The 26,957-nt window shown below is 36.0% G+C and overlaps 2 protein-coding genes and 2 pseudogenes across 5 annotated transcripts; 1 reads left to right on the top strand and 3 right to left on the bottom strand.

Moving 5' to 3' along the window:
* The first annotated feature begins 857 nt into the window (after positions 1-857).
* Positions 858-5,211, top strand: LOC143619304 (uncharacterized). Of its 2 annotated transcripts, XM_077091262.1 has the most exons (10): positions 858-930; positions 1,176-1,324; positions 1,639-1,726; positions 1,813-2,056; positions 2,133-2,192; positions 2,276-2,329; positions 3,420-3,517; positions 3,612-3,737; positions 3,853-3,942; positions 4,627-5,211. In XM_077091262.1, the coding sequence occupies exons 1-10, from the start codon at positions 874-876 to the stop codon at positions 4,744-4,746; spliced, it is 1,086 nt and encodes a 361-aa protein (XP_076947377.1). In that variant the 5' UTR covers positions 858-873; the 3' UTR covers positions 4,747-5,211. The 2 variants fall into 2 exon arrangements, with proteins under 2 accessions (XP_076947377.1, XP_076947378.1); XM_077091263.1 differs by lacking the exon at positions 2,133-2,192 and having other exon boundaries at positions 4,627-5,153.
* Positions 5,212-9,608: 4,397 nt separating this feature from the next.
* Positions 9,609-11,803, bottom strand: LOC143619303 (bifunctional dTDP-4-dehydrorhamnose 3,5-epimerase/dTDP-4-dehydrorhamnose reductase-like; annotated as a pseudogene). Its single transcript, XR_013151164.1, has 2 exons — positions 11,351-11,803; positions 9,609-10,361 (listed from the first exon to the last, which is right to left on the bottom strand). The product of XR_013151164.1 is annotated as a bifunctional dTDP-4-dehydrorhamnose 3,5-epimerase/dTDP-4-dehydrorhamnose reductase-like (transcript).
* Positions 11,804-13,685: 1,882 nt separating this feature from the next.
* Positions 13,686-15,973, bottom strand: LOC143619302 (homeobox protein HD1-like; annotated as a pseudogene). Its single transcript, XR_013151163.1, has 5 exons — positions 15,666-15,973; positions 15,272-15,392; positions 14,409-14,584; positions 13,992-14,123; positions 13,686-13,895 (listed from the first exon to the last, which is right to left on the bottom strand). The product of XR_013151163.1 is annotated as a homeobox protein HD1-like (transcript).
* A 4,741-nt stretch (positions 15,974-20,714) lies between these two features.
* LOC143619358 (putative sugar phosphate/phosphate translocator At1g12500) lies at positions 20,715-21,948 on the bottom strand. Its single transcript, XM_077091307.1, has 2 exons — positions 21,466-21,948; positions 20,715-21,364 (listed from the first exon to the last, which is right to left on the bottom strand). The coding sequence occupies exons 1-2, from the start codon at positions 21,879-21,881 to the stop codon at positions 20,722-20,724; spliced, it is 1,059 nt and encodes a 352-aa protein (XP_076947422.1). The 5' UTR covers positions 21,882-21,948; the 3' UTR covers positions 20,715-20,721.
* Between the last annotated feature and the right edge of the window lie 5,009 nt (positions 21,949-26,957).

Genomic DNA, 26,957 nt, shown 5'->3' with positions numbered 1-26,957 from the left:
AAATCAAATCAAATAAATCAAATTGTTTTCAAAACTATTCAAGAAGCCATCAAAGCCCAAGTTCATTTCTTAACCCCTTTAATTAATTTCGATGTATTCATTCATTTTAGTTTTCCCTAATGTCTTGACATAATATTATGTCATGTAGACAAATTAACCATACCAATGGTTAAGTGAATTTGATTAACCGCCCTTTCGGTTATGGTTACGCTTTACGTGTCTTCGTTAACCAGACTTAACGAAGCCGAACCGAATGTTGTATTGTTTTTTTCGTTCAAAGTTTTTACCTCTGTGACTAAGCTTGGAACCGACATATTTCAGCTTCGAATAATTGAGCTACAAGCACCATAACCGAACTATTTTAAACTGAAACAAAGAAAAAAATACAAAGAGCAATTAACCAAAACTTACCCATAACTAATGGTTAATCTGACTAAACCGAACCGTCTTTGTACACCTCTAAATAGATGTCTAGTGCATTGATGATAAAGTATGTGTTATTGGAGGCAAAACAAAGTTAGTCCAAGATGAGAACCAATATAAAATACGCATTAACGCATGTATCTTATCAACACAAACATGACTGAATCTAATAAAAAAAACGCCATCACCATATTCACCTATAGTGGCCTTATGTATTATATTTGGACATGGCCCATAAAATAATAAGTTGATATTTGGGCCATGCCGATGCCGCCCAGATCCTACGGCTGTAATTAAAATATCATAACCCCACCTAAATTCAACGGCTAAAATCAGAAATTAAAACCCTAAAATACTAATTCTTTTTTAGATGTATGTATTTATAAAGAGGTATTTTGTGATTTACACAAGAACCTAATTCCAATTTTCCAATCTTCAATTCATTGATTCATGAAAGGAACCAAGCGGCTTGGCGTATCGGAATCCACTGCAGACACCAATTCGTTTGTACGAATCCTAATTTTAATACTTTTGTTTCAGCTTCTGTAATTGTTGATTACTGAATTCAGCTCAATTTGATTGGTTTAGTTTCCGATTGTATGATTTTAGCTGTTTTTTGATCTGGGTTTTAATCAGAATTCAATTCTAGCTAAATCTTGATCATTTGATTGTAGTTTTAGTTGTTGGTGATATAATGGTGGTTTAAAGGTTAAAACTTTCAATTGTTTATATATAATTTGTATTGTTTTCAGAGTAAGAAACTTATGATGGGACCCCAGATTGACTTCCCGTGGGCTGCGTCTTCCGCTCAACCGAAAGCAATGGGTACTTCCGCGTTAGATATGCAACGGGCTGAATCATCGAGGCAACATGTGAGAGCTCTTAATAACCAATTTACAAGGTATATCATTTAATTTGCAACTTGAAGTTTTTTGATAGTTCAATTGGTACGCAGTGTTGTAGAAATTGCTAGGCGCTAGTCGGGTGGTGGGGTAGGGACTAGCGATTAAACGGATTAATTGGATTGGAATTTATATGTAAATTTTCAAATACGCATATACATATACAATTTTCAGTTTTGACTAAATAGCGATTAATTAGCCACTAGTCGGTAGGGTACTGACTAGCTAGCGATTAATCGGAGCCTAGGCAGGGAATTACAACCATGTTTGATGCATTTTGGTTTTGAATAATTTGTATTTTGATTATGTGCAGTTGGGTTCAATCTCAATTAAAGAACCATCCTGATGAACTTTGGGAAGACGGGGTTCGCGACTACCTTGCTCACGCCTCAAACATTTTGGTTCCGACCTAAACTCATAGATTAAGTTATATTTGCTATATGCTAGGAAAAATAATGTTTACCATCAGTTGAATTTATTGATATAGGAGAAATTTAGTGACGTTGTTAACTGGCTAAAATCAAACTCACCAAAAAGTGAAAATTTGTTGGAGTCCGGATCACATGTTGCTCAGAAGAAACTTGTTACCGAAAATAAGGAAATTACAAATGTACCCTTACAAGAGAAGACACCAAACGCCCCCGTGGCCCCACTTTCTGGGCCCACTACAATGTTTGCAACTTCAGGCTTTGCAAGCTCATGGAGTAACAATCAGTCCTCTTTTTCGTTTGGTAGGTATCGTTGACTTGTTTCCTGTTATTTTGGTGACTTTTAGTGGTATTGAGTTGTTATTTTATTTTCTTTCAGGTTTACCTAGTTCAGTTGGTGTAAAGGCAGATGCTTCAAAAGAGTCCTCTTTTTCGTTTGGTGGGTGTTGTTGACTTGTTTCCTGTTATTTTGACTTTCTTTGACTTTTAGTGATATTGAGTTGCTATTTTATTTTCTTTTAGGGTTACCTAGTTCAATTGGTGTGAAGCCGGATACTTCAAATGACGCAGAGGGCGGTAAGACAATAAATGTGATCTTTTATTGTTTTGTAACATATTTTTGTGATCTTATATAGTTTCATTTAATTAAGAGTTATTTACTCAGATGGTCCCTGGGGTTTGCCCATATTCCAAGTTTGATCCTTAAGTTTGAAAAATTACATTTATGCTTCCCACTGTTTCTAAAATGCAACCCAAATGGTCCTTGAATGGATAAACGCTTATTTTCCAGTTAAGGGTGTTTGATAGGTAGCCGATTCGAGATGGCTAATCTCCCAAGAGACCCGTAGAGTGGGTTAGGCTCCAAAGAATATAGATGAAGAAGACTAGAACTTTTCAACAATTTTTCTCATTAAACTCAAAGTGTAACGTACATGGAATATAAATATGCAAACAAATAATGCATGCAGTAATTGAAATGTTATCCTATTTTAATGCAATGGAATTTCTTTCAACTAATGACAACGTGGGACACGTAAAAATGAAACTTCTCCTAAATGCATGCAACATAAAACCAACTAAACGTGAGAGCTTCACGGGTCGGGTCAACGGGTCACAGGATCGTATCAGTGTTTTAGTCATTGCACATGCACTTAAATGGAAAAACTAAGGGGGTGTTTGGGATTCCTTATTTTACCTCCTTATAACTTTTCAATAAGTTTGTAAGTTACGAAAGTGTAACTTATGGAACTTTTCCTCTCACATCAAAAGCAATCCCAAACACCTTATTCCTTTTCAAAAGTTAATAACTTATAAGTTGGTGAAAATAAGCAAATCCCAAACACCCCCTAAGTAACTAACGCCCGTCCATTCCAAGGACCACACCACACTGGGGATCATACACATGATTTCTCAAACTGAAGGACCAAGCTTGCATTATGGTAAAACCACAGGGACCATTGTTTCTAAAACGTAACACGAACGTTCCTTAGATTGGATGGGGTGTTAGTTTTACTAGTCCAGGGTATTTTAGTCATTTCACACGCGCTTAACTATACATTTAATTTCTCAAACTTTAGGACTAAACTTGCAAAATGGGCAAAAACCAATAACCATAGGGACTATCCGAGTAATTAAAGTCTTTCACTAAAATTATAATATGCAACAGATGATGAAGTTGAGCAGCCAAGTAGCCCATCTGTGAAGAAGACCGAAGAAACTGGCATCTTGGTGGTACATGAAATCAAATGTAAGCTCTATATTAAGGTAATTATATACTTTTAGACATATATACAATCTTTTTATAAATAATACATAAATTTTGCTAATTATATGGTCAAATTTGACTTCTTTTTATCAGTCGACTGATCCAACGGATAAAGTTTCATGGAAAGATAGAGGCACAGGAAAATTATCCATCAAATGCAAAGAAGGTGTTACCAAAGGCACTAAAGACTCCAAACCAACAATTCTTGTTAGAAATGATGTATGTGTTTTTTTTATAATAATATTATTTATGTTTAATAACATAAATAATATTATTTATGTTTGTAACTTTTGTATATGTTTAATAACATATTTTTGTATGTCACCTATGTCAGGTGGGAAGATTGCTTCTTAACGCATTATTATACCCGGGCATTAAAACAAACTTGCAAAAGAACTCCATTGTTGCTATTTTTCATACCGCGGTACGTTCATACTTTGTATACTTATCGCATATTTGTTTTTTTTTGGGGGGGGCTTAGAGGGGTTGTTTGATTGTATATAGGGGTCGAAATTTTGACACGACACGAACTGACCACGAAACAATGAAAAATGTGTTTAATGGTATAACTTAAACTGATTGGTTTTTTTTTCCGATTGTTTTAAAAGACAGAGAAGAGTATCATGGTTTATACTTTATAGTTTAAACCTAATTGTGTTGTGCACATTTGTATTTATTGTTCTAAAATTTGTATATTTAGAGTATTAAGACCCAAAAAGCCACTCTGTAGCGAAAAAACCGAACCAAAACAAAAACTGTCAGCTTGGTTTTATGTTTTCGTAAATACCAAATTTTCTGTTCGGTTCTGGTTTTGCATATAATTAAAAACTAAAAAACGAACCGAACTAAATGTATGGATTTTCATTTTTTTGTTTGAATGTTAAGTAATTTATAAGAATATAACAAATACTGTAACCCAAATATGTAATAATCAACTAATCATTAATTAACAAAAGATTTAGGTCCAAATGATAAAACCGAACAATTTTATAAATCGATTTTTCAATAAACTAAAATTTCTGGTTCATGATGGGTTTACCTGCCATCTGCCAACCCACAAACATGACCCATTTAGCATCCGTAATTCATGTGACCATGTTTTTCTTAGGATGATAGTGGGAGCGACGATAACAAAGTTGTTGCAAGAACATTTTTGATAAGGACTAAAAACGAGGAGGATCAGGACAAGCTCGCAGCTGCTATTAAAGAATATGCTCCTGCTGCTTGAGTGTGTGACATGTGTCATTCTCTCATTGGTACACCATTAACCGAAAGCAAATGATGTGGTTTTGTGGACGGGATACCCGCTAATCTTATAATGGGTGTGACCACGAAGACCAGTTATGAACCAGGTTAGCGGAATGGTGTGAGTTGAGGTCAGTTTATTTATTAATTTACAAGTTGGGGAATTCCCTCATACATGTTGTCTGTATGGTATAAATCAGATGCGAAGATGTATTATCGATTATGATTTAATGCAATTAGAGAGCGTTTTCTCTTCTCACCGTTGAAAAATACTTTTTGGTTTTATTGCGGTTGAGCTTGCAGAATTGAAATGTAGGTGTCCTTTGCTATTGTTTATGTTATTATCTTCTAGTTCGATCTTTTAAATTGTTCCGATAAAATATTTGACATGAATATTGAAAACAGTTACTACTGTGGCCGTGGAGTTAAAGATTGTGGATCAAATGGATGGATGGGTGTATGTATTTTACAGTAACTATAGGCATCTCTTCCATCTCTTTAAGATATCATTCCCTATGGACCCCCTATCCATCTCCATACATTCATGTGTAAATATCATGCTTCTAATAGAATCTAACACCTTTCTTGAGATGAAGAAACTTTAGCTTTCATGGAATCAGATCTCTTTCACTGAGGATAATAATATCCATGGCATAAACCATTGGCATATCCTATTTCTTCAATGGTCTATAAGTCAAAACAAACACACATATATATGCATCAAGTATATGAACTTTCACAGCAGGATCATATGCACAAACACAAGCTCACAAACGCAAATGTTCGGTTTTACAGTCTAATAAGCAAATTAGTTATAGGGTTTCTCTCCCTTGGCAGCTAAATATTCGTGTTAAAGAAATACTCGTTTTGATCTACAATATTTTAACCGCCAAAGGAGAGTTGCCCTGTGACTACTTTGTTTACAATCAAGAATGCCAGTTTGTGTCAAGTTTGTTCGATACATGCCTTGCAGAATCAAAGGTATGATGAAATATTTTGATAAAATTGGGGCTTTGTGTATGGCAACCTGTATTCTATATGGTGGTATCTTGTAACACTATCCATTGAAAATAAGGGTATGTATTATGGTGTACATTTCGGAAATGAAAATGATACATAAAAGCATGTTAAAAACGAAAAAAATGTGTTAACTATGTTTAATTAAATATGCATTTTAATGACCACATGTCCATTTATCTCCATACAAACTCAAGAAATTTAGTGAAGTATGTTAGCCACTGATGATAATACCATATGATGCTCAATGGTTGTGTTAAGTTTTACCTCCCACACGCAAACACGGTCCATTTAGCACCCCCTAAATTCTTCTGACCACTTTTTCATATGATGATAATGCGAGTGACAACAAGTTGTTGCAAGAACGTGTTTGATAACGACAAAAAGAGGAGGACCGAGACAAACTTGCAGCTGCTATTCAAGAATATACTCTTGCTGCTTGAGCCCGTGACATGTGCTATCCTCTCATTGGTACATCGTTAACCGAAAGCAATTGATCTGGTTTTGTGGATGGGTTAATCATTAATGCTATAGTGGCTATGAACATGATGACCAGCTATGAACAGGGTTAGCAGAATGGGTCGTTTATTTTACAATGTAGAGACACGAAGCTGTAATGTCGATTGTGGTTTGTTTGAATAATCAAATCTTAGTTTTATGACTTTATCATAAGTTTCAATAATGGTTATTATTTGTATTATAAATTATATCCTAGGTATGATAGTTATAGTGAGTTAAGTTAGTTAATTGGCTGTTATTGGCGGTAAAACCAACCATGATGGTAGTTACCGTTAACTAACAGTTAGTTTGTGTGTATAAATACTTGCAAACTCTTCATCTGTAAATAAGTAATACATGTGTGTGAATATTGAATAATAAAGTGAAATCGCCTCCAAATCGTTCTTCAAATTTCTTTCATTTGTTCTATGTTTATTGTTAGTACATACAAGTCCCTCTGAATCGACTCTCTTGATCATACAAAGATCCTGGTGGTGCAGAAACTGTGTGTGCTGGAGGTGATCTCGATGCAGGTGTAAAGATGGAAGTAGTTGGAGAAAATGGAGTGATCAAGACCGATGTATGTAGGTTGATGGATGAAGGCGAGTAATCGATGAAAGAGCAAAGTTGTTGAGGCAACAATCAAAGAACACACATCAACCAAAGATTTATCATAAAGCCTTGATCAAGGGGGAGATTGTTGAAATAATCACGTCTTAGTTTTATCATAAAATTTATTGTTATTATATGTATTATAAATTATATCCTAAGTAAGGAAGTTACAGTAGTTTAAGTTAGTTAAATGGAGGTTATTGCCAATTTTACTAATCATGATGATAGTTACTGCTAAACCATAAATTAGTTTGTGTCTACATATATACTCTTCATTTGTAGAACATATGCGCGCGTGTAAATAATGAAGGGAAACCACATATCCTTGCATGTTCACTTGAAGGTTGAATTAAATTTCATTCTATCTTTAAGAGAGACTCGAAATATGTTTTATGGGGCTCGTGTTTAATGCAAAGACTCACCCACCATCTCAACTTTTTAGTTAGTTCATTCTTGCAGCCAATTACACTCTTGAAGTTCTCATCGATGGCACTGATTCGATTCACGTTCATGTTAATTAATCTTGGAGGTTAACATTTTGCAATCTGTTTCATTAACAGTATTCTACAACACACGTCCCATACAAATAAAGACGTGTCTTTATTGTATATCTATTATTAACATTTTAATCAAATGGTATAATTTTACCTAATAAGTACTTGTGTTTTTACACACAATTCTTACCCCCAAACAACAACAACTCCAATGACCACACGTTTCACCGCTTGTATGGTACAAGGCTTGATTTATGCAAACCCTGGTGGGCTACCGGGCTTACTGTTTTCCTGCATGCACCAGTTCAAAAAATTATTTATAACCAAGTGTGAATTTCTGCTTGTAATCCTTGTAAATGACACATTAAGGGGTTATATATTTATGACCGACTTGTTAAATTACATACGGAAAATATCCTAGAAAGTCAGAAGGATGTGTTGAAGGGATCAGAATCACTATTGACTATTTTAACGGGTTTTTTTAAAAAGTATTTTTCACCTACAGGATTTGAACCTTCACCCTTTAGAAAGACAATCTTATCGGACTCCTTGATACACTAGCCACTTGACCAAAGGTCTTTTGGCGAATTCTTCTAATTTGATCTTCAAATTGTCCCCATAAAATATTTTGAATTTAATATAAAAATAACATAGGCACAACTTCCATCTCCTTTAGATATCATTCCCTAAATACCCTATCAATCTTCACACATTCATGTGTTAATATTATGCTTCAAACAGAATCTAAAACTTTTTATTTTTGAGCTTTCATGGAATAGATCTTCCTCTCTATGAGGATAATAATATCCAAAGCATAAACCTTTGGTATATCCAAATTCTTCAATGGTTTATACGTCAAAACAAACACATATATAAGCTCCAAGTATGGGACCTTTCAAAGCATGATCGATCGTGCACAAACACAGATGTTCGATTTACAATCTAATAAGCAAACTAGTTATAGGGTTTCTCTCTCTTGGCAGTCATATGCGATGTGTTAAAGAAAGACCCGTCTTGATCTTGAATCAAGACATCAATACTGTCTTTTTTATCCAACAAACTATAACCGCCAAAGGAGAGTTGCCCTGTGACAACTTTGCTTACAATCAAGAATATATGTTCATGTCAAGTTTGTTTGTTATATATCTTGCAAGTAAAATATCTAGATGTTTTGGTTTGGAATTATAAATTGCAGATGACTAACACTTTGAAGGCGACTGGACAAGATAAAGTTGGAACTTGGAACTACCACTTCACCAACGGGCTCACGAAGTTTAAAAGACATATATCATCAAACCGAGCCCAGTTTCTCGCTTTGTACATAGGGCATAATAAGGAAGGAGCAAGGAAGTTTAACAAAAGAAGACGCTTTGATTTCAGTCCCGTCGTTGAAGCTGTTAAATTTTGGGGATGATGTTAAGAAAGACGTTTAAACTTAGCATTAGTTTTTTATTATCATTATTGATCGAATTATGTAATATGTAACGATTAAGACATTATCTCATGACACGGCGGCTTCTTAACGACCTATTATCAAACCGTTGCAAGGGCGATAACCACCAAATCAAGTATTCATGTATGTAAAGCATTCACCAAGTTATCATTTGTTGTTCTTGTTACTTTGTTGTTCATTCACTGTATACACAAACACACAATTTGTGGGTTTAGTTTTGTTTATTAATTTTGGTTTCCATCGGTACAAGGTAAAACTTAGGTGGTAGCGCTTGACTAGTCGGGTCTTATGATAGTTTTTTAGTTCGAAAGGAGCATCGCCTCCTTTATTAAAGGCAAATTCACCATTAGACTTGTACAAGATTGCATGGGGTTGGTATTTAACTTTGATGTTGACTAACTTGATTGTGGTGTTAATCTAAACATTCATATTTTCTTGCATATAAGTCATCATCAAATGAGTCTTACTATACTTAAGATTCACATGTTCTTGCTGTGTGTATTATCAATGTGGTCATCTTCATTACAAATTTACAATCTTCACTCAAATTGGCAATTTATAAAAGCTGTCAGAGAAACGGTTTTAAAAAACTCAAAACCGAAATTTCGGTTTGAGTCCAAAACTGACCCGTGCACACCCGAAATGTATAATTAAATAAGTTCATGGGGTTGACCAATTTAATTAAAAGGGTTAAACAAGGACAACCCAAAAACCGATTACTGTCGTTGTGTCACGAATTATCGCCCTTGTGCATTACTTAATTCTTGTTACTTGAAATTCTGGGTTAAAATCATTTACTGATCAATGTCGCAGGCATCCCAACAAGCCGCAAAACCATATTGTGATAAAAAAAAAAGGTCGAACCGGGAACTTTAATCAACAAGCAAGTTGGCAACATGTACATGGCTTCTATAGCAAACCGTTGCAACATATTTTATTACCAATCAAATCAATCTAAATGATACAACACTAAAAATACAATGCATATCATGTAGAAAAACAAAAGAACCATAATCACCATAACAACAATAACCACAAATATAAAACGGTTCAAAAAGAAGCCAAACCTCTAAGAAGTCTTCGGTGTCTTACGATTCGGCTCAAACACATACTTTATAAGCGAATCTTTAATCGACAAAAGCTCGGGAAACTCGGTTTTCAGCTTGGTGGTGTCAACCTCATTATTACTTCTAGGAGCAATAATTACTTTAGCCTGCTCCTCAAGGTTAAAATTCTTCCAAGTAAACTTTGGGTCGATGTAATCGCGATACATTTCCAATATTTGGTTGTGGCTAATGCACCCGGGGTTTGTAAAGTTGTATATCCCGGTTAGGTTTCTTTTTGCCATTTCTATTGATATCGGAAGAAGCTCGTCAAGAACCGTCATGGAGTTTGGGATATTGACCACTTTCTCATAACGAGTGATTTTTGTGATAAAGTTTCGCGGGTTTGTTAAGTCTGATGATATGGGCATACGAACGCGTAATGTGCAACGTTTTCATAGTTCTTAAGCAAATCTTCCACCTAAACATGATAAGAAGTTAGACTACAATTTATATCTTATGCTCAAAGATATTACATTTGACCTTCAAAATTGAATCACAATTTGAATCATGAAGATGGAAAACTTAATAATATTGGATTTTCACAAGTCACAAAGCACAGTTGATGCAAAATTTGTAAGAATATTGATATCAATTCTAAACTCAAAAGTCTTTACTTTGACTTCTTAAAGTCAAAATTTAAATGGGTTCTAAAATATGAGAGTTAATTAGTCAAGAATGAACATTATAAAACAAACTAGATATCATAATATTAAACTTGACACTAAATCCATAAAGCATTCATATGAAATTCAAATTTCAAGATAATAGTCTTCAATTTGACTCTAAAAAGTTAAAATAATCGGATCTCGAATATCATTTCTCAAAAATAGGAATGGAAGGGATGCAAACGAGCTGAGCCACTCGAAATTGGATCGATAAAAAGCTTGAGCCGAGCCCGAGCCTCAATTAAGGCTTGTTTAGGCATCGAGCCGGGCTCGAGCCTTGCATGGGAAGCTCGTCGAGCCTTGGGTATACTTAAGTTTTACCTCTTTTGGACAATGTATTAATTTCACATTGCACAACGGAGCTCTGGTCAAGCTTTGACTCACTTAAGGCACTACACGAGCTACCAGCCGGGCTTAGGCTCATTAAAGGTTTTTCTCAAAATAAATAAAAATAATTTAAAACGTATATAGGTTAATTAATTAATATATGATAATAACCTAGCCTAGCCCGAACTTAAAAAGTGTCTCACAAGCCTAGTTCCAACTTTCTACTAAAGAGCTTGAAATGATCCGAGCTCGAAACTCTTGAAAATCAAAGTGAGCTAAGCTCGAGCTCAACTCCGCTCGTTTACACACACCCCTACTCAAAAACTTGAAATTTCACGAAAATCAAGATTCACATATAAACATCAAAATCTCATAACAAAAATTAAAACTTGATTCCAAGTAACAACAACATTACCATGGCTTTGGTCTTGGAATAAAACGACCCGACGAAATTCGGAGTATCCTCTTCCTTAAACCCGACACCCGACCCGATGGGATGCCCCGAATCATACTCAAATATACACCCGGTGGCAAAATTAACCAAGACCAACCCATTCTCACGGCAGACGTCAGCAAGCGTCAGGGTTCCGACAACATTAGCACGAATGGTCTCCACCTTATGCGACTCGCACCAGTCAACGTTTGGTCGTCCGGTAACGCAGGCGGCGTTGAAGACATGGGTGGGTTTGACGGCGTTAATGTCGGCGATTAAGGAGTCACGTGACTCGAGACGACCCGAGGCGTATGAGTAACTGATGGATTGGGACTGGCAGAGCTTGCCCAATAAGCCTCCGATCCAACCGGTTTTGCCGTAGATCAGGAAGTTTAACGGCGTCGTTTTGGACGGTCCGTTTAATTGGGAAGCCATGATGGGGTACTGGGACGGTGGTGGGGTGGGAGATATTATTATTATTATTATTGGATCGGAGGTGGTGCGAGAAATGTGGCGGTAAAAAAGATTGGGATATTTGTTGGTGTCTGTAAAATGGTGATTTTGTGTGGGTGAAAGATGGGATATTTTCAGTTTGACCCCACTTTTGACATAGAGTACGTTTTTTCATATTTGTGTTTTCTACTGTTTAGAGTTTAGACTTTAGTGCACACACAGTAAAATTCAGGACTATGAACTGACTCGAAAATCAAATCGAAATGAAACTGGTTTGAAATCGATTATATAGAAACCGGTTTGGAACCAACTGAAATCATAGGTTCAGGAGCGGTTTGTAATTTTCTCCACAGAAACCGGTTCCAAACCAGTTAACTGAACCAAATCGGCCAAAACCCGAACGGAAACCGATCGTAATATGGTCAAGAAACCGGTTTCAACCCGAATCAAAACCGATCATAAATCGGTTTTGACTTTGATGCCCAAACCGGTTTTGGGTTTTAAACCGGTTTGTGTACATCTAGTCGGGAGCGGTCGGGAAACCCGGAGCCGGGCTTGAACACCACCTCCGTGGATTCAAATCACTTTCTGTGCTCTTATTGAGTAAGCATAAATAGGGTTGTTGATGAGCTGAAATGAACCGAGTGAGGGCTTGCTCGTGTTAGCTCGTTTACGAATAAAACCTAGTCGACCAACTAATTTTACGAACCGAGTCAAAATTGAATGAGCATTTTATGAGCTATTTTTTGAGCGAGTTTCGAGTGTTACTAATTTCTTTTAAAAGAAATTAAATGAAAAAAGTTATGAAGTTGAAAATCATGTACTTCAAAACGAATTAGTAACTTTTAGTCAAACTTAAACTTATAGATTGCAGATCTCTAAAAGAAAGAAGTTTAAAGTTTGATTGAATATATATGTGACAAACTTCTAATAGCCTGACAACTTAAAGTGAGGAAATGAAACTATAAAAATAATGAGAGTGAGAGAAATTTAAAAATGTTTAAATAATTGTATGTATGTGTGTGTACATAATATTTAATTCGAGCCAATCGAACCGAACCTCACTTGAGTGAACCTTTGCTCATGCATGGCTCGTTTACTAACCGAACCGAGCTGATCAACTTGTTTACAAACCAAAGCAAAATAGTACGATCATTTTGTCGAGCAGTTTGGACAACATAAACATAAATCATTTTACCGTAAATACTACAAAGATGTTACAAATGGGTGGGTTTGAGAGACTTATTTATAGTTTTGCTAAGTTACATGGTTAAGTTAAAAGTTTTCATTTTTATCCTATTTTATTAAGCATATAAATATCTTCTTCTTTTTGATCACTCGTCACACTTTTAGTCATTTAAAGGGAGTCATCAGGCCCGGCCATCTTTAGTTAGTTCGATCAAGCACATTAATACTTGAGAAACGGTGTTTTTTGTGATCAATAAATCTTCAGAACGAGACACTGATGCACGAATCATCAAGTCCAAGCCATGGTCCAATTCGTACAATTCACATACTACATCCGAACAGACCGAGACCACTACAGATCATGAAGAGTCAGGAAGGTTTGATTAGATTGAGTGAATCAGGATTCTTACATGTTATTTAGATCTCTATACTCCCAACAGCTATATTCATACCAACAGGGGATACAAACTCATGTGACATATATACATGCTCACTTCCAAGCAAACTATATTGCAACAATATATCTAGAATCTAGAGAATAAAAATGAGAAGCTTGAGGAATCATGTGAACACAATGCTAATTAGTGAGATACCGAAATGTGTTAGAACTAAGCCAGTCATACATGCAATGGTTAGCATATATTTTACAACTAGATCGATAATTAGGTCTTTCCTTAAAAACTAAGTTATCATCTCCCCACCATAGTTTTGATCATGACAAATGCAACAATTTTGGTTTCATGTTCTATCTTTTGCGCTTGGGCTTTAGAGTGGTTACAAAGTTCGAACTGCTCTGCCAATTTCTTTTCCTTTGATTAATAAACCAATTGTTAATTTGCTTTAGTTGTAGCCCCGTTTCTTCCACCAGTTTAGCCTTCTCATCTTCCTATTAAAAAGTCACAACATAACTTGTTACCATATGTTGCTTAAATAATACTTGAGTTTAACTTTGTTTCTATTTTTCAAAATATTTATCACTTACCGTTGGATACGGCCATTTGGAATGTTGTTGCCACCAATCTTTGAGCACAGAAGTAGTATCTCCTGGTAATTTTCCTGCCCTCCTCTTTCTCAGTATTTCCTCTCTTACATCCTCTATTTTCGTTCTAAATCCCTAAATACAAACATTTTAAATGCTATATATTTAGTAGTAGAACTAATGATATGTGAGTTGCAAGATTACACGACTAGAAAAGTATTTATAATTTCGCAACTGATAAAAAAGTTGCAAATATGGTGATCAACCCAGATCCAGTCGCATATCTTATTTCAGTACGTTGCAACGGAAGCAAAAATCATACAAAGTAATTAATGAAAATAAAAATATAAACACCAGTAATAAATATGTGAATAATAAGAAGAAAAAATATAATATGGTCACAATATATAAAGTGGGCACCTGTTTGAGTTCGATTTTCAATTCTTGATGAACTCTGTCTATTAAAGTACGTTCAGATTCGAGAAGAGGACCAAAGCCTGACATTTCACCAGATTGATCTGATGAAAAATCCATTGCCATCTCATCTTCATCATCATCTGACATTGTTGCTCCTGCGCCTTCTCCAAGTTTTACTCCTGAAATTAGTTAACATTAGATAAAAACATTTTTTGTATAAATACTACGTTTACAACAATTTTTATTCATTATCTTTCTTTGCATATAGTATATACATAGACATGTTATTGTACAAATACCTGTTAGCATTTTAACCAAATTAGCACCATTTTCATTTATGTGACGACAATGTAAATGATATGTCTTGTTATGTGCTTCCATAAATTTCATTTTTTTTAGTTTGTATAATAATGTTATCTTGTGATGTTAAATAAATATATCTTGCAAAATACATAAATGTAGACTAAAAGCTAACAAGAACATGACATAAATAGTAGGTGGTGATGTAAATGTTCGTTCACTCCATCAACTCAACTAACTCCACCTTCTTTCGGCTCCTGACTATTTATTAAAAATACAATAAGGTAAACCATAGATAGAAATTAAGTGGTGGTCCTACATTACACCCACCTTTGTGATGTATGAGTTGTCATTGAAGATTAAAACAAACCCGGACCCGAGGTGATGATAACTATGATATAGTTCAAAACGTGACACGACTTTCATTGCTGAATGACTAGTTTATTGTTTGGATAACGTAATATATTGGATAAATTAACAAGGTTTGTTTTGAGTTAAAAATATCTATAAGCATTAAGACACAATAGTATATTCATGTGTATGTGAATATGAAGAGAAGGTGTTACCGGTCATAGCTTGTAAGTTGTGCTCAATTTCACGGCAAGCCATGACAGCCTCGACAGCATCAACTCTCACATGTTTTTGCAAGCGATCTTTAAACGCATTTTAAACCATCAAATATTGTGTCTGTTCCATGTAAAAGAAAAGTTGGTAAATACTCAAAAAAGACATGACCAAAACGTCTTTGGTCTAGCAGTATCAGAATAATTAATGTTACTGGATAAGTCTTTGTCTTTTCAAGTTTTAAGGATTTGAGTCCCGTCATTGTAAAACAAGGGTGTTGTAGTTTAGGAGTAAAGTTAGATTTGTGGTTTATAAAAGAAGTTAACAAAAGAAAACTAAATAAGAAGTGGCAGCCATCAAGAATGAACATTCATTCACAAACACTACTAAACGTACCATAATATTGTCAAGCTCATGGCGGTCTTCGTGGCCAGTCTGCTGGTGGTTGTTGGCCATGTAGGGAAGGAGGAGACTGTGGGAGTGGGACAATTGAGCGTCGATAAGCGGTAGTTGGTCGATCGGAGTGGCCACACGTAGACACCCTACATGGGCAGAGAGAAGATGCTGATAGAGATGGTGGTTGGCAATCTCGGCCTTCATTTGGCGGTTTTGATGACCCGAAAGGGTTACCAACATATCCGCAAAAGCACCAGTGTCATCACCACTTGTTACCACCATTCCTAGAGCTAGATCTTGCATATTATTTTGTTTTTTTTTTTTTAAAAAAAACAATGAATCAAAGTTGTTTGTAAAAGACAATTAATAAGCGTAAATTTGATGTCAGAAATGGAGGTGAAGCTAGATGGGTGTTTTATAAAAGCATGTGGGGTTTTAGGACCACTTGAGCTTTAAAGAAGCATATTGCCAGCCATTGAAAGCAATCTCTCTTCTTTTATTTTTATTTTTATTTTTTACATGGAAAAGTGAGAAAGAGCAGAGGACGGATTTTTAGGGATTAGATACCAAATAATTTTTTTGTTCACTTCTGTGAATCAGTTTAATTCAGTTTTACTTGGACAGGTAAAAATATCTGTTCATATTTGAATTAATTAGTTAAAAGTTTCACACATATATATAATAAAGAAGTTCACACATACCCGTTAATATCTATCTTAATTATAAATTTCTTTAGGTATATTCGTAAAGCTTTGTGTTAATTGTTAAACCTACATTATAAATTTCTTTAATATATCCCGTAAAACCATCTAGGTTGTATTTCAAGAAATTGATTACAGGATACCATACATTACTAGACTATGGAGTGTTACCAATCAGCCGATATCCCAATGGTTGAGCACTTGAGTGTTATGTGTCTTATGCCCAAGTCTTGATGCAAAACTACTAACGAGTCGGGGTTCTTACCGAAAGCAGCCTCTCTAATCCTACAAGGTAGAGGTTATAAGGTTGTTTACATCTTACCCTCCTCAGACCCTACCATAGCTTTGTTATTGGTAGGATTTAATAAGTACAATGATGATGATGATGATGATGATGATGATGATGAAAGGTTTGTATGAGATCCCGTCACTTAGTCTTGGAAAGATCAACAATCACCGATGTTTACCCACAAAAACCAATGCTAAAACGTCGATATAATTTTGAGGGACCTTATTGTCGTTGGTATGAGTATGACAAAACCCCAAAAGATTGTTATCAATCAATTGTGTCATAAGCCCCAAAATGACTGTAATTTGTAACACAATGTTTGTTCGCCTAACATAAACTCTCAATAACAAATGGTAAGATCCATTAAGGCCTACAATTGTACAAGTAATCTTACACAATGTAAGACGAAAATAACCCCTATCACATGGTAAAGCCTATTAAGGCACTTAAACCTACAACTCTACAAGTAATCATACACATGCATCAAAAGCCCCCAAATGACCGTGATCTTTCTATAAACATTAAGTATTAGAAAATTATTTGAAAGCTCATTTTATAGAAGGTTTGAATTATAGTACATGTGTTTGGCATGATCAAAAGTGTGACCACCGACATATATGTCAAAGCAAGAGTAAGATGTGTGGTTTGATAGTACGAGCTTCAAAGAAGCATGATTGTCGCCAATGACAGCAATATCTCTTCTTTTTTTGTACATGTACAGGATAGAGAGCGACGGGATTAGACACCATAACATTTAACATATTTGTTCGGTCAGGAGAAATCATTTTATCCGATAAAACCATAAATACATTCCTAAAGTTAGATATGTTTTAAATATATGTATCATTACTCTTGGGCCTTGGCCTCTGGGGTTCATGTGGCCATGTGGGAGTGTGGTATTCTTTGTTAAATTTATTCAAGAAGTTTTAAGTTAATGACATAAATGGCCCCAATGGATTGCCAAAAATAACAGTCTAAGGGCAAAGAAGTAACATGTAATTAAGTTAGGTTATTTACACTAACTAATGTTAGAATTACTTAAATTGTCAGTTGGGGTAAAAAGACCTACTGTTACAACATCGTGTCTAAGACTGTCCGTATCAGTTTGGTGCAATTTTTTACACAAACAACCTAGTCAGCATGTCACATCAGCTTTTCATTCATTCTTTCCACAAACACTTTTTACCTACAACACTAACATATTCATTCATTCCACAAACAACCTTATATTTTTCACATCACCAACATTAGGGACCCACCAACCACCATTCTCCACCATCCATGGTGAAGGATGCTCAAGGATGGATGGTCTCCACCTCAACCTTCACAATAGTTGTCTTTTCCATCATTCTCACAAATATCCTCCACATAAGCCATGGATGGCCTTGATGCGGAATGTCTAATATATTACAAGATGTGTTCAACTTTAACCTGCAGTTTTTTTTTCTTTAGTAATTATTATATTTCTCATTAAAACAATTGATTAAAACCCACAGTTGATAAAACAATACGTCCAACTTTCCAGGTCTAGTTCAATTTTCTAACTAGTTCTGATTACGAAGGTATGTTTCTCCCGTTACAAGGGTGTATCCAACCTATTGTATGATGTAACCTTGTGTATAGAGATGTAAAAAAAAACGATTTGGAACAGGTTCACTGCAAACCAACCCAAACCGGTTTGACAAAAGAACCAGTTTCAACCAAACTGGGTCCCAAACCGACCCAGCCCGCTGATTGTATCACCAGTTCCCCTTCTGAACTACCAAACCGGTTTGAGAAAAAACCGGTTTAAATTGCGTTTAAATCGGTTCTAAACATAACCAAATCGATTTGGACCAATTCGATCTTTCATGCTCCTAAACAAGTTTCTAAACTGAATCGATTTGAGTTAAGCCAGTTTTGACCATGGTTTGACCAGAGCGGTTCGGTTTGACAAAAAACCGTGTTTGTACAGCTTCACTTGTGTATATTGTTACCAAAACCATTTGTAGTTAATTTGTATTTAGAAAACTATTGTGATTTATCAACGGTAAACGTTAATTACGCAAATCATGATCACAAACAACCATAGAACCCCATGCCATAATGTAGCAAAGCGGGCTCAACTGCAATTAATGAGCATTGGTTTGTGTTTCAACTCGTCTTCAATGGCTCAACTTGAAAGAAACGTATGAACAGTCATGCACGCCTCAATTGTAAATTTGTAATTACCTCATGTCAGTGATTCTTAAAGGGAGATTAGTAATGGGATTTTAGGCAATTAGCGTTTTAAGGATCCTTGCTTTGTTATCATAGATATTTATGTACAACGGTATTTTAAAAAAGAACTAAAGAAGTGACAAGAGTACAAATGTAGCAATGAAATTGCATACACATTTCTTGTATGTCAATGTGACATCCTAAACTTTTGTGGGTCCCATCTTATACAAGTATCCTACACTGTCGGAATACTAAACTAGACATAGTCAGAGTGAGTTATCTAAAAGAGATGGCATCAACCCAATATATGGAAAATTCTAACATAAATTTGAGGCAACAAGAACAAATTAGTGTAAACAACACTTAACTAATTGCAAACTTAGCTTCTAAGCAAAAAATCTGTTTCTCCCAACAGTCAATGTAATACCATTATCATATTCTGATCTATGATTACAAGTAAACTTGAATCAGAACACACTCAAAAGCAGCTAATTTAACACAACACACAAATCAATATCAAGAAATATGATCATTCAGTACAAAAATCAGATGGCTAAATTAACAAACAATTAGGAAACTTATAAATCATGTTTAGTAATTGAAGAGGTAGGTCCCAGCAGAGCCCAGTTGGACCCGCAAGACTCACCTTCAAAAGAGACGTCTGCGCAGAAACCAACTGAATACGCAGGACCCACCATGCTCAGAGACGTGACGTCCTTACGCGCAGTACGCAAGCTGTTCCCGCAGGAAATGCCTCCCAATGGTGAAGTACTCTGCCTGTTCCCGCAGCTGCGAATACAAGCCATCAGGGAAGGCCACCCGCGCAGCAAGGCTACACGCACAAGGCACTTAGCTCTCAATCATTCAATGTCACCTGAAGGAATGAGCAAAGCCGGGAACAATCCCGCACAAAGGCGGGAGGGGGAATACTCCCGCCCATAAGCCAGTCCGTACGATACGGGAAGATCTTCTGTACTGTACCTGACGAGGTATGGGCAAAAGATCTGACCAAAGATACGACAGCTCATTGACAGCAGTATGGCGAGCAGCATGCTCTTGTACTGTATGTCACTATTAGCCGCTGCCTACTCACCAACTCCTGTCATACCACGTGCATAGCCGGCAGTTGGTGGAAAAGGAATAGTACACAGCAGGCCTGGTCACTATCAGCCGCTGCCTACCCACCAACTACCAGCAGGGCACGTGCGTAGGCCACAGTTGGTAGAACAGGAATACTATTCAGCCGGCCACACCTCCTTGGAAACCTACCTTCGGCTATAAATACCCCAAATGGTATGATCATCTCATCTTATCACATTATCATCATATTATACCTGATATCTGCTCTAGCAATCTCTTAATATACATTTATATTTAAAGAGCAATCTAGTCTGATTCTCACGCCGGAGGGTGGTCACAAGGAGGAACCCCCCCCCCCTTCTCAGTGACGAGCTCACGGTGTCTGTTTTGCAGGTTATCAGAAGAACCATCTTTGCCGGGTCTAACCCCTCGTGGGAAACATCTATCTAACCCCCAGGTTACCCGTAATCTGCCCGGGGTCCGGTTAGTGTTTCTTCAGTAATTGAGCTTTCTACCCAAATAACAACAAAAAATGATATAATTTGAACAATTTCTCATGTAATTAGTATTACAAACTATGCAATAAAGCATAAATTTCAAAAAGAACCCACCCTCTTTTCCCAATCCAATTGATCTTATCTGTTACCCAATAGAAGAATCAAATCATGTTCTTTGCTTTACATTTAACCCAACTTTGAATAAATCATGAAACAAATTGAACAACAAAAGAACAGAGGATTCGGATTCGCATTTGCATTCGCACCGTGTGATCTCTTTTACTTACCTGTCAATGAGCTGTAACCTTCAACCTCCTCTTTGCCTCACTGTAAAGGACCACTCCCATTATTGTCACACCGAACCCCGAAATCCCCATAACCGTCACCGGATTCCTAAAAATCAAAACCGACACCACCGCAGCCACCGCAGCCTTCGCATTCCCAAGCACCTGCAACGTCAACGCACTCGTATGCTTCGTCACCAAAAAATTCGTCAAGTTCACCAGATACGCCACGGTCGCGTTCCCAATCAACAACACCGCCATAAACGAATCTGAACCGAACTTCTCCACCGTTTTCGCAAACACATTCCCTTCAATATACAAACTAAACGGCAACAGTATCATCGCCGCCATCGGCGCCATATACAACAACAAATTCATCGAATGCAGCTTCTCCGAATCCGAAGTTAATAACAACCCTTGGACTACCGATTTCAACGCCCGGCCCGCAGTAGATCCAACACACATTAGAAATCCGAATAAATGAAACAACGGCTCGCTATTACTCGCTAATACGATCCCAAACACAACAGGTAGTAAAGTCAAGTATACCTCAGCAGATTCCCTCTTACACGTAATTAAAAACGCGAAAATCGCAGTGAAAAACGGCGTCGTGGCGCCAATTGCTTGATTGAAGGATACCGGAAGGTACCTAATATAATATATAATATTAGAACATAATCCGATTCATTAGGATTTATTAGAACTTACAATATATCATAAGGAATCGAGTTAGGTTCTAATAATATATACCTGAGTGATGTGTTGCCGCAGACGACTGAGAAGCAGAAGATAGCGGACAATGCGAAGATCTTAAAAAACTGTTTTCTCGACGAGATCTGCTGAAACGGGACGATGTGGAACCAGCGGATGGCGATTAAGCTGTAGAATGTGCAGGAAAGCATGTGGAGCATGGTGAGGAAGATGGGGTACTTGAAGCCGTAGAAGCTGAGGAGGTACTTGTTGAGTAACAAGACGCCGATGTTGGACAGGTACCAAGAGGCGATGATGAGTGCGGTGAGGATGGTGGGAGAGATGAATGAGGTGGCGAAGATGTTGTTGTTGGTGCCGTAACGGACTTCGCCGGTCGGAGTGGACGGGATGTCCACCGAGGTTTCGAACCTAGGGTTGCTGCTCCGGCGAGTGGTCCATGACTGTGAGTCAACCATTGGGTATTGGGGGTAGGATGGTAATTTTGAGGAAAGTGGAGTGTGTGTGTGTGTGTGTGTGTGTGTGTGTGTGTGTGTGTGTGTGTGTGGGTTTGGATTGGATCCAGAATATGTGAGTGTGTGTGAAGATGATTATGATAGGACCAGTGGTGGTTTTTTGAAATAGTCCCTGAAGTTTGGTTTTATGGCAATCTGTATCCTGAATAAATTAAAATATAAAGATCTAGATTTATTATACAAAGGGGAGGCTAAAATATATGGTCTTGATAATTTGGTTTAGTCATCTTAGTCTCAACATAAGTATGCTATCGTGCTCATGCATATATATCGGGCACACACTATACATTACCTATTAGGTTTTTTTGATATACTTGCGTGTTTCAAGCTGTATGTCTGCTTATGGTCCTATATAGTTAAAAAGTACTTATCAAAATGTTAATTACTAAAACTCAATCATAAATACACCTAAAACAACCACTAAAAGATAAGTTGTTAACTATACTTGTAACACTTATATTATTTTTTATGTAATTTTAAGTTTCCAACAATCTTAACAAATTATTTGAATTTATATGATATATAATAAATTGGTTTAGGTAATTAAACAAGTATTCTCTTATACCGTACTCTATCCCAACCCAAGATTTTTTTCAAACCAATTACAACCCTGAACCTATCCCATTACTTGTTTCGAGTGTTTTAAATCTTCTCATCATATTCGATTTCTTTTATGGTTCTTTGTTCTTATATATTTTGGAATAAATTAATGAACCGTCCTTTAGTTATACCTGGATTGGGGTGCAATGAAAGAGTCTTTAAGTACAAGTAAAGTTATTAGAGAGTTATTGATAATTATCAACTTTGGATTAAATATCTTAATTGTTTTTATTATTTTATTAGAGTCCTAGTTATAGTCTAAACGAGTTATGTCTAGTTATATATATCAAGTCATGATAAGGGTTGTATTAGATTGCGTTTCAAAGTTAAACGTTTTATTCAAATACGTTTATGTTTAGTTTTGAGTTATTTCACCACCGTTAATATGATTCCCCGTATTACAACATGATAGTTTTGTTTTAATCGCAAAGATCCCCATACATGAGGGACTTACTAGAGATATATATTGAATCTGATCAGAGGGACAAAATTGTGAGAGAACATAGGAAAGAGTGAGGACGTTAGCTGAAGCGAAATAATTATTAGATCTAGGCTTGTTAATATTGCGTCAACAAAGTGTCGGTATACGAAGAAATAACTAAATACCATAGCAAATAATGAAATAAAAATAATCATTTTTAACAGCAAATTATCATTTGTTGAGGAGGTAGATTATTGTAATAAAACTACAAGGCTTAGTGTAGTGGGTGAGAACTTGGGGTGATGAGGGGTGAATTTTTGTTGGAACCCCCCCCCCTCTCCCCCGCGAACGATAACTAGGGCGAGGAGGGTGGGGGGGCAAATACTACTCGCCTTGCTTTATTATTATAATCAAATTGACCGTTGGAACGGTCATAAATTTAAAAAAATATACAAAATTAATTAAAACAATATATATATATACACACACCTCTTTTTCTCCAACCTCATATTCATTTCATACAAACCGTTAACCAAATTCTTAAAAAAAACATACAAAAATGAATCCTAGAAACAACCCGAACCAACCATTCTCTCATTTCGGTCAATACCATGGTCCGCAAAACCAACCGAACATAAACTATCGGTTTCCTTTTCCCGACCCGAAATTTAACATGTAAGCCAACTACCTCATGGCCCAAAACCTCATGCCGGTGTTCGGGTCTACCCAACCGGAGCCGGTGACAGTGCCAGAGACTCAAACGACACGGGCCTCCGGTTCAAGCAAAAAGGCGACCCGTAAGCACAAAAAAAACCGGGGAGCCGATGGTGACGTGATTCATACGTGCAATGGACCGAGGACGAGGAAGTAGCCCTCGCAAGGGCTTGGATTGTCGTTTCGGAGGATCCCGACGTTGGTAAGGTTTTTAATATTAAGTATTTATATAACTTTATTTAGTGTTTATTAAAAATCTATTTTAATATAAATTTAATTTGTAGCTAACTTTCAAGCCGTCGGAATATTTTGGAGGAAAGTATTTGAAGCTTGGCTTGCGTTAACGGGTAAGCCGGAAGACTACCGGGGTAAAGAAGTGGTTTAAGCCCACTAAAAGGCCATTAATTCAGAATGCCAAAAGTTTACCGAGATATACAACAGCTTGCGTCGAAGCGGTTGGCGTAGCGGGCAAAACGACGCCGACATCCAATCTAAAGCGTTAAGCGACTTTCGAACTTAAGGGCAAACCGAAGGGCGGATCGGGAAAGCGTTTAAGCATTTAAGTTGTTGGGAAAAACTAAGGGTATGCCCGAAATGGAATGGGGCACCCACTGTTCCGGTCGCTCGACGAGCCGACACATCATCCCGAGCTTCAAAATAGTCGAGGACATTGTCGTCGACAAATCCGAGCACACCAAACACACCCTCCGATGCTCGTAACTTCAACCTTGTTGATGAACACGACGCGCTTAATTTAGACGCCGACGCCGACAAAGTACATGAGTTGGCTCGACCCCCCGGGAGAGCAAGAAAAAATAATACAAAAAATGGAAGGGTTCGTTGTCGTCATAATCAATACGGCGGCCAGTGAAGAAGTCGAATATATAAATGAGATGTTCGGTCGTTTCGAAACACACACTGTGGAAATGGTAAAGGACATAAAAGAATCCAACAAATACCACGAAAAGCTAGCCCAGATGTTGGAATTGCGACAAATGAATAAAGACCACGAATCCCTCAAAGTGGCCGGTGAACACGAAGAGGCCGCATTATTACAACGACGACGACGACTTGAAAAAATGCACGAATATTATGGATATTCGTTTTTTTGTTATGTATTTTTTTTGTATTTTTTTTAATTTTAATGTATTTTTATTTAATTATTTAATTTAATGGGTTTTTATTTGTCTAGTTTATTTATAAAAAAATAATAATAACAAAAGGTGACGTGGCAAAGGAGGTGCTATAACACCATTATACCCCAAAAACAAAAACCTACACTTTACCGACTGGACGTCATGTGTCGCAATTCACCCATTTGTAGTACATCCACTACACATAGCCTAATATTTTGTTTTTCTTTTATAACTTCTAATATATAACTAAGTGTTATTACTCGTATGTTGCTCCTTAGCACGTTTTTTACATTTTAGTTTTTAAGTATTAACATAATAAAGTAGCCAACAAATATCAATTTGAGATTGCTCATGTAATCATTAAAGTTAAAAAAAATAGTAACTAAAGTACTTAACTCAATCCACGTATAAAATACTAACACTGCATTCTGAGGTTTAAAATACAAAAAAAGAAATGATAAGATTGGATAGGGGAAGAAAGGAAAAGAAATTGTATACTTAAAAGGAATTCTCGAGTAAAAATAAAAGAAAAGAAAAGAAAATGTTAATTACATTCTTGAGTTAGATCGGAAGGAAATGATAGGGAAAAAAATTGTAACTTTACAATTATGTCTTCATAGCAACATGAAAAAGAGAATTGAGATAGGATAAATTAGTAATATTGTAATGAGCTATAAATTTTCCTTCACAATCATGTCATATTTGGTAGGAAAGTTTTGAAAGAAAAAAGACTTTAAGTTTTCTTTTCATTCTCTTTATTTTCTTTTAATGAAAAAACTCAAGAATGAAAAAAGAAAATTTTTCTTATCTTTTCTTTTCCAGGCCGTTAAATAAAAAACTCAAGAATGCAGTGTAAAATTTTAGTTTTTAAGTATTAACATAATAAAGTAGCCAACAAATATCAATTTGAGATTGCTCATGTAATCATTAAAGTTAAAAAAAATAGTAACTAAAGTACTTAACTCAATCCACGTATAAAATACTAACACTGCATTCTGAGGTTTAAAATACAAAAAAAGAAATGATAAGATTGGATAGGGGAAGAAAGGAAAAGAAATTGTATACTTAAAAGGAATTCTCGAGTAAAAATAAAAGAAAAGAAAAGAAAATGTTAATTACATTCTTGAGTTAGATCGGAAGGAAATGATAGGGAAAAAAATTGTAACTTTACAATTATGTCTTCATAGCAACATGAAAAAGAGAATTGAGATAGGATAAATTAGTAATATTGTAATGAGCTATAAATTTTCCTTCACAATCATGTCATATTTGGTAGGAAAGTTTTGAAAGAAAAAAGACTTTAAGTTTTCTTTTCATTCTCTTTATTTTCTTTTAATGAAAAAACTCAAGAATGAAAAAAGAAAATTTTTCTTATCTTTTCTTTTCCAGGCCGTTAAATAAAAAACTCAAGAATGCAGTGTAAAAGATGTAATCCTATAAGTGGTCCTTATCAACTCTAACGCTATGATTCCGAGTTCATTATATAAGAGAAAAAAAGGAAAAATATTTCTTTTATTTTATTTCCTCTTTTACCTTTCTTTAAGGCTTGGGTTATACATACACCATGTTGGTTTTTCACACACCAGGGTAGCCTATACGAGTCGTATAGGCTCTATACGGCTCGTATAAGTGAATAGTCAAGTTATTTTCAAGCAGAAGTGTCAGGTTTTATTCTTTTTTATCGTATAGCCCCTAAACGGCTCGTATAGGGCTATATGACTCGTATAGGGGCTATTTGACTCGTATAGTTTTTTTTTCAATTTTAAAATTACAAAATATTAAATATAACACCCGAGTAGGTTACAAAATAAATCTTACACCCAAATGTACAATAAGACATACAACTTTTGGTATTATCTTACAAAGCAACACACAAATCTTACATGGTTTGAGAAATAAAATCCGATACATGGTCTATACGGGTCGTATACCACCTATACGAGTCGTATAGACCATAAAAGTAATTAAAAATATCTGGTTAAAGTACATGTTGACATGTTGTATATATGAGTCGTATAGACCCTATACGGGTCGTATACCACCTATACGAGTCGTATAGACCATAAAAGTAATTAAAAATATCTAGTTAAAGTACATGTTGACATGCTGTATATATGAGTCGTATAGACCCTATACGGGTCGTATAGG

This window comes from Bidens hawaiensis, unplaced genomic scaffold, assembly GCF_021521415.1.
Source record: "Bidens hawaiensis isolate Kalapana, Puna unplaced genomic scaffold, B.hawaiensis_p1.1 tig00002423_1, whole genome shotgun sequence".
Classification (NCBI taxonomy): Eukaryota; Viridiplantae; Streptophyta; class Magnoliopsida; order Asterales; family Asteraceae; genus Bidens; species Bidens hawaiensis.
Note: the sequence above shows the minus strand (reverse complement) of the source record. Positions and strands in the feature narration are given on the sequence as shown.

What these genes read in the sequence shown, in the direction of transcription:
- LOC143619304 (XM_077091262.1), top strand. Translation starts at nt 874, where the DNA reads ATGAAAGGAACCAAGCGGCTTGGCGTATCGGAATCCACTGCAGACACC. An exon ending in TCAGTCCTCTTTTTCGTTTG is followed by an intron (nt 2,057 to 2,132) that starts GTAGGTATCGTT and finishes ATTTTCTTTCAG; the next exon opens with GTTTACCTAGTTCAGTTGGT. An exon ending in TTCAAATGACGCAGAGGGCG is followed by an intron (nt 2,330 to 3,419) that starts GTAAGACAATAA and finishes AATATGCAACAG; the next exon opens with ATGATGAAGTTGAGCAGCCA.
- LOC143619358 (XM_077091307.1), bottom strand. Translation starts at nt 21,881, where the DNA reads ATGGTTGACTCACAGTCATGGACCACTCGCCGGAGCAGCAACCCTAGG. An exon ending in TGCGGCAACACATCACTCAG is followed by an intron (nt 21,365 to 21,465) that starts GTATATATTATT and finishes ATATTATATTAG; the next exon opens with GTACCTTCCGGTATCCTTCA.